Genomic DNA, 13,064 nt, shown 5'->3' on the forward strand with positions numbered 1-13,064 from the left:
GGGGGGAAGGAGGGAGTGGTTGTTTGTACAGGTGTCTGTCTCGGACAGGCGATACAGCAGAGTCGATAGTATTGCAAACAGCAAACACGCGTAAATTGACTTCCTCTCCAAACTCCAATACTTAAGCTGAACTTACTTTGCCACCGGCCTTTGTGTTGTTATGTCCCACACAATGACCAGTCCGTCCGCACTTGAGCTGGCCAGATGGTTGGGCTTCTCCGGGCACCAGCAGATGGAGGTGATCGTCTTTTTGTGCTCGGACATGATGGAGATCAACCTATGCTCCTTGTGAACTCGGTCCATCTGAAAATAGAAATGTATGTCATGTATACTAACCCTTTTCCATTTTGCACGACAATATTTTTAACCATCGAATTCAAACATATGCGTTCAAAGTTATCCCCTATTCATAAATTCAACAAAACTTAACAATACACAGAAGAATCACATATGATAACATGCAATGAGAAGGTCAAAAGACAGGGGGATGGAGATAGGTTGGGGGGGGGGGTCAAAAGAGGATTATTCTAGTAAAATGGTTATCATTTTAAATGATATTTCATTCCCTGACCATTTGCATACCTGCCAACATTGCCTGGGCCAAAATCTGTAGTTGACGCAAATTTTTGTCCAAAAATCTGTAGTTGACCTAAAAAATCTGTAGTAAGCTATATTGCCACTTGTCGCATACTTAATTTGGGACCCTTATCAAATTTTGACCCACATCAAAATATGCATGAATGTGTTTGCGACTTCAAACAAATGTAGAAAATGACAAAGAACAAAAAAATACGACAAATATGAAAACTACTAGAGGCATTTTCTTCTTCTTCTTCTTCTGGCTGGCCTCCGTTAGGAGGGCGGCAGTCTGCCGCAGGCACACAGGTAACCGGCAACCTCTTGTGGCCTCGTCCAGAGTACATCCAGGCCCGGTCTCGTGTTGTTCTCCATAAGTGGGCCTCGATGTGCTTCCCCCCGCGGGCACTCATACAGTGTGGCCACTCATACACTCATACAGTGTGTGCTGCAGGTCGTCAGGACTTGTGCCACACGCCAGACAGGAATCATTGGGAGCGGAGCCTATTGCATGGATGGGGCTCTTCGCGTTGCATCTTAGCTGCGATAACACTCTTCTCTGTCTAACGGTAAGGTCTTTCTCTTTGTCCCTCTCCGGTGGTGGCTTCACCTTTCCCCCGACGGAGTCGTGCACTCGCGTTTTCTCCCATGCTTGGGCAATGATGTAACGCGAAATGCACGAGCTTGCTGAAGCGATATCGTCTGGAGTGTTGGATTGGTCGAGGCGGCCTCCCTCATCGTTCCCGTAGATGTTGCAATGTCCTGGTATCCATTGTATGTGAAGGTGTCCATGGATTTCACAGCATTGGCAGATGGTGGTCCACATTTTGTCCTCTATCTCAGTACGAACTGCAGTCACTCCGGACATTAAGTGTTGAACAACTGACTGGGAGTCTGTGAAGATGTGGATTCTTTGAAAACGTGGTTGTTTTTCGAGCCATTGCAGTGCGCGGAGCAGGGCGGTCGTTTCAACTCGGTAGCTTCTTCCGTATAGTCCCGGGGGCACGGATACGCATGTTTCCTCCCCAGAAGATTTGTCTAGACACCAGTATCCTCCTCCATATAACCTGTAGCCGTCAGTGGCATGGCCGTCAGTGAAGATATCGAGGTCGGACGAGGGCAATCGGCGCACAGTCTCGAGAGCTCTTTGTCAGCAGTCATTATTGGGACCTCTGCGCGGTGCTGCAGACCCCGGAACAAGTACAGCTCCGGGCCGAACGCCAATCAACCCCTGGATTCAGACAGGAATGAAGGCGACCGAGTTTTTGTCCGGAGGCTCAGCTGAACCGGCTGATCTGAGTCTCCTGTTAATAATGGCGGGTGACGTCGAAATCAACCTTGGACCTGATGAGATGTACTAATGCACAATATGCAATAGGAACGTGACCAATCAGGGTTACTCGATCAGATGCACCACCTGTGCCAAATGGATACACAGCAAATGCAGTGGTCTATCAATCCCAGAAATTCGACGTCTCTCCCACAATCACGCTTGGATTTGTCCGGCCTGCTCCGTGCCGTCCCCTATCCGAATCGGCTCCCTTATACCCCAACTAGAGGCATTTATTCTATAGTAGCTGGTGCCGTCCTGTCCTATTCATACGTGCACGCACACACAAATGAAACCAAAAAAAAACAACAACAAAAAACAACAAAAACAGAAGCAAAGAAGAAAAGATGAAGAAAAGGTGTGCCTTGGATGACTTAGGCCTAGCCCTTTGCAGAGTTTACAAGGAAAGAGTAGGACAGATCCCGAGTCCACACAAGGCCTGCACCATCACGCGTTTTGCAGAGAGTTCTAGATCTAGTAGTAATCAAAATTTAGATTACTACTTCCAAGTTCAGTTTCCCCCCCCCCCCCCCTCCCGGTGTATCTTTTAAAAAATCAATAATCCCCCCATTCCTGAGTCCTATACTTCGCAGCGCTCAGGCTTTGAATGAACTTGGTGACCCCTACAATTGCCGGTGCTCACAATGTGATCCCGACAAGACGGTTGTATAACTATAATATTCTTTTCTTTTCTTTTCACAAGTGACAACACAGGACAAATATTGATTTATTTTCAGGGCGACACAGCATTTGCCATGCACAGCCTGCATGTTGTTACAATTAATGTTGCTTTATCAAACTACTAGTGGCAAATTTCTGGGTGGTAACGAAAGTGAAAGTATATCTTGATTACCCCGATCAAACGTCGGTATCACACATACACTTCCGCTTGCCACCATAGCCGCCTGTCCACGTGAAGAAATATACTCTCGGGGAAGCCGAATGAATATCACAATCGCGACCTGCAAAAATTAACTTAAGGGTGTTATCGGATTTGGTTTTCAAATATTCGATAACTTTCTCAAATTCCTGGGTAATTCACGGGGCCTGGCAGTCACCCTGCTAAGTTGGTGGCTTATCTCTCAAAATCGGTGGATCGGTAGTTTGACCAAAAAGTCGGTGATCTACCGATTTTTTTCTGTAGGGTTAGCAGTGTGCATTTGTACTTGCCTCCATGTTATAATATAGTGTAAATTTCCGCTCAACAGCAAGCTATATGCGCTTTACGGTCTATATAATTACCTCTGCAGACCTGATGAGAGCATTCTGAAACAATCTCAACTTCCTTGAAAGCATTTTTATCTGACTTTCTGGACTATTCACATAAGGACCTTTCAATTGAGAAATATAATAATTTAGATGATGTTATATTCAAAGTCTAAACATGTAATGGGAAGATATATATATAGGTGAACTTTTTTTGTTATTCTAAAACCTTTGTCATCCTGCAAAAAGGATATGCATAACTTTGAAATACATTTCAAAAAACGAAAATTTTATGATGTCCACTGGATCGGAAAAGTAAAGTAAAGTATGATGTCCATTTAAAGATTTTCCAGAAACGAGTTACCAAGGAGTTATTGATATGGGCATTTTTTTCAAGGAGTTAGGACCACACAATGCACATATTGGTGGTTACAGTAAGCATATACAAGCCATAACATCAGCCCCACACACAAATATAAACTCGCACAAAAAAGTCAAGGAACAGCTTGTGTTTTCTCCTGTCAAATTCAAACTTCAATATCTCACAAATCCTTTAAGATCAGTCAACCAAACTTGGTACACGCACTGATGACTAGACACAGTTTGCATGTACTGCAAATTTGCCCGCACCAGCTTCATAGCAACGGCGCAGGGCATTCTGAAACACAGCCGAAAAGCATGAAAAATGGGCTAAATTTCTCCGATCAGCAACATTGGTAGGGACTGTTAGCTAAAACTAAGCTTGGCACATGCTAAAGAGATGTCTTAGCTGTGAATATTGCTCACTTACAACCCTTTATAAGCCAGCGTTTTTCAGCCATGTTTCATTACAACACGACGGTCCAAAAACGCTCGCTGCCTGACGTCGACAGAGGACGAGCCCTTACCTGGCTCCAAGATGGCTCCACGTTCCCAGTTGTTGTACATCGACACGACAGATTTTTTTGAAGAAGGTGACGACAGTGAGGGGCTTAATAGTCCTGTGTCTCCATCAGTCATATAGAGGCTGCAAGAACGATAGCGAGCGACCGGAAGGGTCCAGGACAGGCCTTGACCAGAACCGCCCCGTTTGACCAACAACAGCATCGACCGGTTCATTGTCAAACAGGCCGTGACGTCACGAACCACCACTGCAAACGGCATCAAGGACCAACTACGGGCGACAGCCAATGTCCACGAGAGTGAGGAGACGGTAAGGAACTGTATCTGTAGAGCCAGGTTCATTTCTCGTGTCCTTGCCAGGCGCCCAAGGCACACGCCGCCCCACAAAGCAGCTCGCCAGGCGTGGCCTGCTCGCCATTCACAGTGGACACGACGTCAGTGGGACCAGGTAGTCTTCTCAAACGAATCCGGATTCAACCTGCTACACCCAGACAGGATAGCCCACGTCTGGAGGCGCCGAGGAGAGCTGTTCCACCCTGACTGCATCCAGCAGGTGGCACCCTACGGTGGAGGGTTCGTTCTGGTGTAGGGAGGCTTCTCAGCTCACCACAGGACCCCCTGTACCATATACAGGGCAATTTGACCGCAGCAAGGTACAGGGAGGAAATCTTGCGTCCCCTTGCTGTTCCTCTCCTGCAGCAGATACGACAACGCCAAGCCACATCGCGCACGCATCGTGGGGGACTTCCTGCAGCAGCGAGCTGTCACCTGCATGGATTGACCAGCCTGTAGTCCGGATTTGAACCCAATAGAGAACATTTGGGATCACATTGACCGGTGGATAAGGGACAACCACCCTCCTGCACAAAACTTTCAAAAACTCTTGGGATACCTCATCCAGGAGTGTAGAACCTACCCCAACAAGTTCTCCGAAGGCTTGTCCTGTCCATGCATGACGCTGTGCCGAGTGTTTGATCAAACGGAGTGGCTACATCCACTACTGACAATGTTCATGAAGAACTATGGCTGTTCAGACTTTTGAAATCCAACCAGTGTGACTTAATCTCATTTCACATGAACTTCTCGTTGTTGTTGAAATCTGAAATTCTACACATTTAATCTAGAGAGTCGAAAGCATCTCTTGTGAAAAAATGAACAAATTCGGTTAAACTGTTCTTCAGTTATCTTTCTTTGAATTTTTGTTCCTTGACTTTTTCGTGCGAGTTTAGTTGCCTGGGACCAGAACAGTTAAAAACATATCATCAAGAAACACAGTATGGTTGAGAAGTTGAAAATTACTTATAAGCACATAGAAAAAAAAAGAATAGAGACATATTGTGAGTCATAACTCATTTCCACAGACCAAACAAGAGTCTTAAAAAATCTTGACAAAAACAGGCATCTGCAAAACAAAATGTTTTAAGAAGTCGTACTTTATAGATATAAATAGCCAGCGTGGCGCTGTAAGCGAAGTGTTGGCCGCTGGAGGCCACAACATTGCGGTTCCATGGCTGACAGCCGGCCGGCAACAGGGCCACTTGGCGGACCATTCTGGACAGTGTGTTGACGACACGGTGAGATTCTCTCCCTTGTTCACATTCACTGGGAAGAAATTCAACAAAAAGATAAACTCTTGACGTTGATGATGAAAACAGAACAGGGATATCATAAGGTCATATTTAAAAAGCTGCCCTAGGCATTATTTTAAAGTGTGTTAAAAAAATTCACTATTAAAGAACATACAAAAAACAAGGACAGTTGAGTAAGTGACAGGGTGAATAGCCTGTGTTGTTGGAATGCTGGTGACAGGTTGCCGTCTTGTAACTTTTGTGGGTTTTTTTTTGTTTTGTATACATGCTGTGCGGCTTCCGCAACCCAATCCCACCCACTTGAAATGTTAGAGGTAGAAAGACAATCCGACCTGGACTCTTTGTGTCAATACAACACATGCAGTCGTCTGAGGTTAACAACCTCCTCTGTGCACTGACCTGTCCCAGTTGTTCAGTGTCACATTACCCCTTGGAAAGACAGTAATGCCAGGATTAGCTCTTAAGCTTAGCAAACTGTAGTCGCTATGGTCTAAAGGCAAACTTTCGCTTAAAGAAGCGTTTAAAATTTCCCGCTTCCACATTGTGGGAGACAGCCCGGGCCAGAGACAGAATGTCAAAAGGAACAAAGCAGATCATTGCGTGAAATTTGACACTGCATAAAAATAATAGCTATGCGAGACATCGTCGTGAAATCAGGCGCTCATCAAAATATGCATTCATTTTCTGCTCGTTTGGAAATCTTTACTTAATTTATTTTTTTTGGCTTAACCTCTTTTATGCCAACATAAAAACACACTTAATTTCCAAGTGAATTTAACAGAAAAACATTGATTAAAGGCACAAAATATAAGTCATTTTTCAAATTTCAAAGACTCTTTAGCTATTGGATTTACCAAACTTTGGCGGCCATTTTCTCTCTAATTTCACCGCTGAAACCAGGCGACCTCGCTTCCGTCAAATGCAGGTACCTTGAGTTCTATTCAAGATGAATAGATATTTATTTCATTGGAAGCAAGGCAAATAAATCCGCTTGCAGATGATACCAGTTACTCCATATACCCAAAAATAGACGAGCGCCTGATTCCACCGGGTCGTGACACATACATGTATTGAGCGCAACGTGCAGCTTAGTGTACAGTGATACAGCTAGTGTTACACATGAGGAGCAAACGCTTAACGGCGTCTGTTGTTCTGTTTCTTTTGTTTTTACAAAATTAAAAAGTAACTACACCTACCTACCCCCCTGAGGGTGCGGTGGCGGAGCGGTTAGTGTGCTAGTCTCCGAAGTGGAAAGTCCAGGTTCGAGCCTCCGTTCGGACACTGATTTTTTTTCGCCCCCTCCTGCCCACCCAGCAGTAATGGGTACCTGACTTCGAGTTGGCGAAGTAAAGCCACCGTGGGAAGGAACTGGCCACCCCACCACAATACATCGAAGGCCCAGGAAGTTGTCTCCCTAACAAGGCAATCCCCAATGTCCGGATCGGATGCGGGAACAACTTTTTACCTCCCCCCCCCCCCAATTCCTTGTCCCCACCTTAACTTGACAAAGAGGATTGTGCCAAGACCTCTTTCATCACGCCTTTTGTTGATACTAATGATGCTATAGAAAGTACGATCAATTTTTGTATAACAGCATGGGCCGGGAACACAAAACAACAAGATAAAGAAAAATTAAATTGACTAATACGGAAAGCATGTAAAATTTCAACATCTTCATTCCCGTACTTGGATGAATTGTACATAACAGCTTGCACTAAGAAAATTAATTCCATCTTTTTAGACAACAAACATCCCTTGTTCCCTCAAATAAAAACATCAGTCAGAAGTAAAAGACCCATGCTTCTGATCTGTAACAAAGAAAGATACAGAAGGTCATTTTTACCATCATCTATCAAAATGCTTCCATCTTAACCATCTTGTTTAGTGAACTTACGACCTTACAGCATGCATCAAAATAACATTAAGTGTGTATCTAGCTTACGATTATTATTGTTTATATTGCTGCTCATTTATATTATGTATGTGATTGTAAGCCTACTTGTGTGTGCATGTGCGTGCACGTGTGTACGTGTGTGTGTTTGTGTGTGTGTGTGTGTGTGTGTGTGTGTGTGTGTGTGTGTGTGTGTGTGTGCGTGTGTGTGTGTGTGTACTCGTGGTGGAACACCAAACCAATGTGCCAGGATCTGGACAATAAAGATGTATCTTATCTTATCTTATCTTATCTATGTCACATTCAATTTTAAATCTAAAACTCCTGTCCTTGACTCCTCATAGGGAAAGGCTGTCCATGTCCATATTACAAACTTTTCAGCAAGATTAGGGGCTACTATTATAATCATTTATTTGCTGATTATCAAAATATATTTGGTGGTGAGTGGGCAGCCCTGAGACTCATTATAATACATAGACAGTACTGTACGTCTTTCTTGTGAAAAACAACTCACTAAAAAAGTGGATGTTGGCTGTTGGTGTCTGAAAATCTCACTTTTGTGAAAAACAACTCACTAAAAAAGTGTATGTTGGCTGTTGGTGTCTGAAAATCTCACTTTTTATGGTATGACGAGTTGTTTTAAGTGATTGATCTGTCGTGAAAGAAGCTGTGGTTTTAGGTGTTTGAATTATGATCATTATCCTTTCGTGTGCTGGCAGCGAGTCTAATATTTGTTGTTGTTAATTAAGAAACTGTTTTGCCCTAGATTCTTGCGTTTATCAGAAAAGAATATTTGTGTCACGATGCGGTGAAATCAGGCACCCGTCAATTTTTGGGCATACGTGTGGAGTTATTGGTATCATCTGAAAACTGATTTATTTGCCTTAAAATTGCTTCTAATGAAATAAATTATTATATCCATTTATCTCGAATAGAACTCAAGTTATTTGCGATTGAAGGAAGTGAGGTCACCTGGCCGCCAAAGTTTGGTAGCTCCAAAAGGCTAGCAATAGAGTCTTTGAAAACTGAAGAATTAAAGGTTTTGTGCCTTTAATCAATGTTTTTCAGTAAATATCATATGGAAACATGTTTTTAAATGGGCATAAATACAAGGTTTTATGAAGCCAAAAATAAACATTCGAAAAAAATTTCCACACTGGCAGAAAAATGCCTGTTTCTTCGATTTCAACAATTCCACCACGCTGCCTCACATTTGGTAGAAATCTATATATATAAATGACCAGACTAATCGTTTCATCCACAACTCCACAATTCCATCACTGAACCATCCATACGATGATGCTGAAAAGTGAAGACAAATAGAATCTGGATTCTAGATCTAGTCATCTTTGTGGTCTCAACTTTGGTAGGAATACAATCAGCTGTTTTGAAGTATTATAAAAAACGTGGTACTACTTAAGAATGTGAATCCCGTTTGGGGATACAGCTTTAACCCCACCGGCGATAACTTCTGCTAAACGATTATTTTTTACGCGCATGCCGATACAGAGAGCGATAATCAATCAAACCTAATTGCAAAACATTAAATTATGGTCAATTTCAGGGGGGGCATGCCCCCCGGAAACCAATGTTTTTGTTAGGTCAGGGGGGCAAGCCCCCTTGAAATCCCCCTTGCCATGTTAAAAACAAGTGAAATTTTACTCATGTTGTAGGCTACTGGTAAAACATCAATACCGAATATTTAAATCAGTATCGATATTCAGTACTCTGTGTAGAGGATACCAAGTCTAAACAGACGGGACCCACATTCTGAAGTAGTACCAAAAACGTAACCTAGGTAACACTATGTTGTTATAATAATAATAGTTCAAATCATGATAAAATTTAGGATCCAGATTTCTAGATAGATGTATATTTTCTAGATTCTAGATTAGAAGTCAGATCCTTTTAAATTGCTTCTTTTATACTATAGGAGGCCTAAAATCGGGGCTCTTTGGAAATTGCCTTCCCGTTTGATTACATAAGAAACAGAAGATTTTGCTCAGGACAAAAGCGGCCATGTAGGGTAAGTGAACCCTACCTCATTAGCAAGTAATATTTTTCTGCCTTCTGTCTGAATAGACAAAAATTATATTCGGACTCTGAATTGAGTCCAGCATGACGTCCACTACGACTTCCGACCCTTGCTCCTAAAATATTTCCAGCATTTACTAACATTTTTCAATTATAAAGATAACAGTTGAGACGTGAGCTTTAATATCCATGCTGTTACTAGATCTATTTTAACTGGCCCTCCTTTTTTCATTAATATGAACAGAACGACTAAGTAAACTAAGTTGAGCTGACCTTGCCGGGGGTAAAGTTAATTATTCGAACAATGAGACTGCGCGTAGCCATCACGCACGATCTCGGCTTGCTGGGGGAAGAGGTGTTGGGAAGAGCCCACGGCTGTCGGTTTTGTGCCATATATATGATAAAAAAAAATTTATTTCAGAAAAACTATAACACACAACAAAATCAAATGAAACATGTGGAAAGACAAATGGTGGTGGATGTAATGATGATGCTGTAATGGTGGTGTAAGACCCTTAGTTGTCGGTGTAGGCCTACTTAAAAACACTGCCATTGGGTAGATCTAATGAGAGTCCAGTCTTTTGACTTTTGACACAATTGCACAGTCCAAGTTGACAATTCTAGTTCTAATTCTGTTTTACGTAAAATTCCCCGACGACAGTTATATTATGTAACCTCCTTACACTCACCACATTATAACTCACTTAAAAGCTGAGTCTGAATACATATAAAACATTTTTTTCGGACCCCAGTCCAAGTAGAATCCATATTCTGACTAGATTACATTCGGACTCAAAGTCCGAATAGAGCTTCCCTTTTTGTATTAAAAATGTGGGCTAGATATCTAGATTTCTCTAGATCTAGATTATCGAGGCCTATTTTGGCCAGATTGAACTTTGGTGGACAAACCGTATTTACATTACAATCGAACCAGTGTAAGACGGCCACCCATTGTCAAGGAGAAAAGTGGCCGTACAAGACAGGTGGCCATCTTAGGGATGAGGACTGATCAAAATGAAGAAAACAAACCACTCCCTTCTGAGGTCCTAACCGAAGGTAGCCGATTTGTTGTTGTTGTTTTCTCTAGGTTCTTTTTCTTTTGCTGCTGCTTTTGTGCAAGGTGACAATAAAACGAAATGTGTCAGAGGAGGACCAAGTGTGTGCGATGGTAAAATAAACACATGGGTTGCAACCAGTCGGAGAACGAGTGGTCGACACTTTTGTCACAAGTTCATATTGATACCTATTGTTACTTTGTTACAGACTGGGTAAACAGTGACCACTCATCTCACTTACGATTTGTGATTAGTTCTGGGTGGGGCTTTGAGGGATCACACGCTTACTTCACCAGTAGCTGAAAATTTTGTTACCTATTGGTCAACAGTGGGAGGGGCCTACGCAACATGATCGGTTGGAGGGACTATCGAACAATAACGACAGGTGATTGGATTTTGCAGCTCGCCCTCAACGCCAGGGGCCAATGCACAGTTTACATAATGGAGTCACACTAAGGTGGTGTCTAAGACAGGTGTTATAAAATATGGTGGCTGCGGCCGTGTTGGACATGTGCCCGTTTTACACAGTTAAATTATATAGAAAAACGCAAAGGGGAAATGGAAAGACATGATGCGACTAAACGTCAAACGACGCATCTTCCTGATTGGCTGCTAATTTTAGTTATGTGATGTCATAACTTCCTGGGATACCCACAGACTATTTTTATAAGGCGATAGAGGTACCAAAGATCGTGTATACACGATACAGTAGAGAATCTTTGGAGGTGCCACATGGAATGACATGTTAGGTCAGTGGCTTGACGTATAATATTCCGTATCGATGTGTTTCACACGTTAAAACTTCACATTTGTGGCTAACTGCAGCTCTGGTGATGGAAGATCGCTTAGATCGTTGAAGCTCAGAACCATAAGAATGCTGATGCTTGAAATTGAAACAAGGTAGACGCAAAGACAATAAAGAGCACTAAAATTCCCGTAAAGACACCCGGAGATTACTCTCTCCCCCGGCCCGATAAACAATGCCCAGTAGAGATGAGCAGCAGCATCATCGGAGCACTGCATCATAATTATCACATTACGTCTCTTGGAAAAACATCACACCAAACGGCGTGCTATGGTAGGCATTACACGATCTTTACCGGGCGTGGAGAGATTTTTTTAACATGAAGGATTTTAGTTTTTGCTGGGTGACTAAATGCAAAATACGTGCCAAGGTCGAGCAGTCTTGTTTTCTTGCAGTACCTTTTGAAGGGATTTTCAAATGAAGTATAGTCCGGGAATGTTACCCCAACCACAACTATCTGAATCAGACATTTAAAAATCTCTAGCTCTACAAATTGAATTCGATGTAAAAAAAATGCCTCCTCCCAGTCCTCGCAGAATGAAAGGATAACACCTAAATCTCACAAATAACCAAAAATTCTCGAGATCAGAAACCGTTTGGAGAAATAGTCACTTCGTTTAAAAAAAGGCCGGCACTATTTCTCCGAACGTTCAGGAAAAGAAAGCTGGGCACTATTTCTCCGAACACTCTGAAATCACTTCCTTTCCCGCAAATTTCGGATATTATATAGAGTATAGGCCTACCAAAGATTCTTTGTATACAATTATGGTTCAATCGGTCCAAAAAATGTCTGCAGTAAATATTTATATAAAGAAATGCTACAGTTCCAAACAATTTTTCGCTACAGATATGACGTGTTGCCTATGAAGGGTGCTGCTCTTAAACTTAATGTGTTGTGTTCACTCGTGTCCTGTCTAGATCTAGATCTACAGGAGAGTTATTGATAACGACACATAGAACTAGCTTCTGCGTTTGTCGCGGCCGCGACAAATCAATCATGGCTCGATTTTTTGGCATTTTTTGGTCGGGGAATAAAAGTCAAATTTAAAAAAAAAAGAAAAAAAGAAAGAAACCGAACCTCTTTACTTTTGAAAGAAAGTTCACTTAGCTTCACTTAGTCTCTTTATCACTTGCTGTCACCACGTTGATTTATTGAATACGTTACATTTACTTTTATTTTTCCCTCTTTGACTCTTTGTGGTGTTTTATTTTGTTAGTGTGTAACTTTTTATCTTCTTCTTATTGTTCTGATGTGTTTTTCTATCAATTTTTTGGTTGGGGAAAAGGGGGGGGGGGGGGGAATGTTGCATAGTGTAACGTCATTTAATTTGATGCTCCTACCTTCATTAGATTCTAAATATACATGATATATATTATAGATTTATATGTGTTATGTTAGAGCGTAAGTTCCACCAAAACCGATTACATGGACTGACACTGGCAGGCCCCTTAATGTGTGTGATTCCATAATTTACATGTAACATCCTGTACTTTAAAAAAAATTTACGCACATTTATGGTTAAAACAGCCAATCTTCTTCGGACAGGTGGACACACGCCCTTATTTGATGTTTGTGGTTGTTTATGGGCTGTTCTAATTTTGATTTCATCCTGTTGTGAAACCTTTCTTTTTCACGTTTTTACATTCATCTAAAAATCTCTAGACTAGCTCTTGAAAACTGAAATAGATATAGACT

General features: G+C 42.1%; 1 protein-coding gene across 1 annotated transcript in view; it reads right to left on the reverse strand.

The window, feature by feature from the left end:
- Window positions 1–136: 136 nt before the first annotated feature.
- The window catches only part of LOC106013820 (WD repeat-containing protein 17), a gene marked incomplete at its 3' end in the record, with an annotated part of 14,575 nt that continues 1,647 nt past the window's right edge, over window positions 137–13,064 (reverse strand). The window contains 2 exon segments of the mRNA XM_013090519.2: window positions 137–303; window positions 5,428–5,596. Of these exon segments, the coding sequence (XP_012945973.1) occupies window positions 137–303; window positions 5,428–5,544 (284 nt within the window).

This window comes from Aplysia californica, unplaced genomic scaffold, assembly GCF_000002075.1.
Source record: "Aplysia californica isolate F4 #8 unplaced genomic scaffold, AplCal3.0 scaffold01315, whole genome shotgun sequence".
NCBI classification, from domain to species: Eukaryota; Metazoa; Mollusca; class Gastropoda; order Aplysiida; family Aplysiidae; genus Aplysia; species Aplysia californica.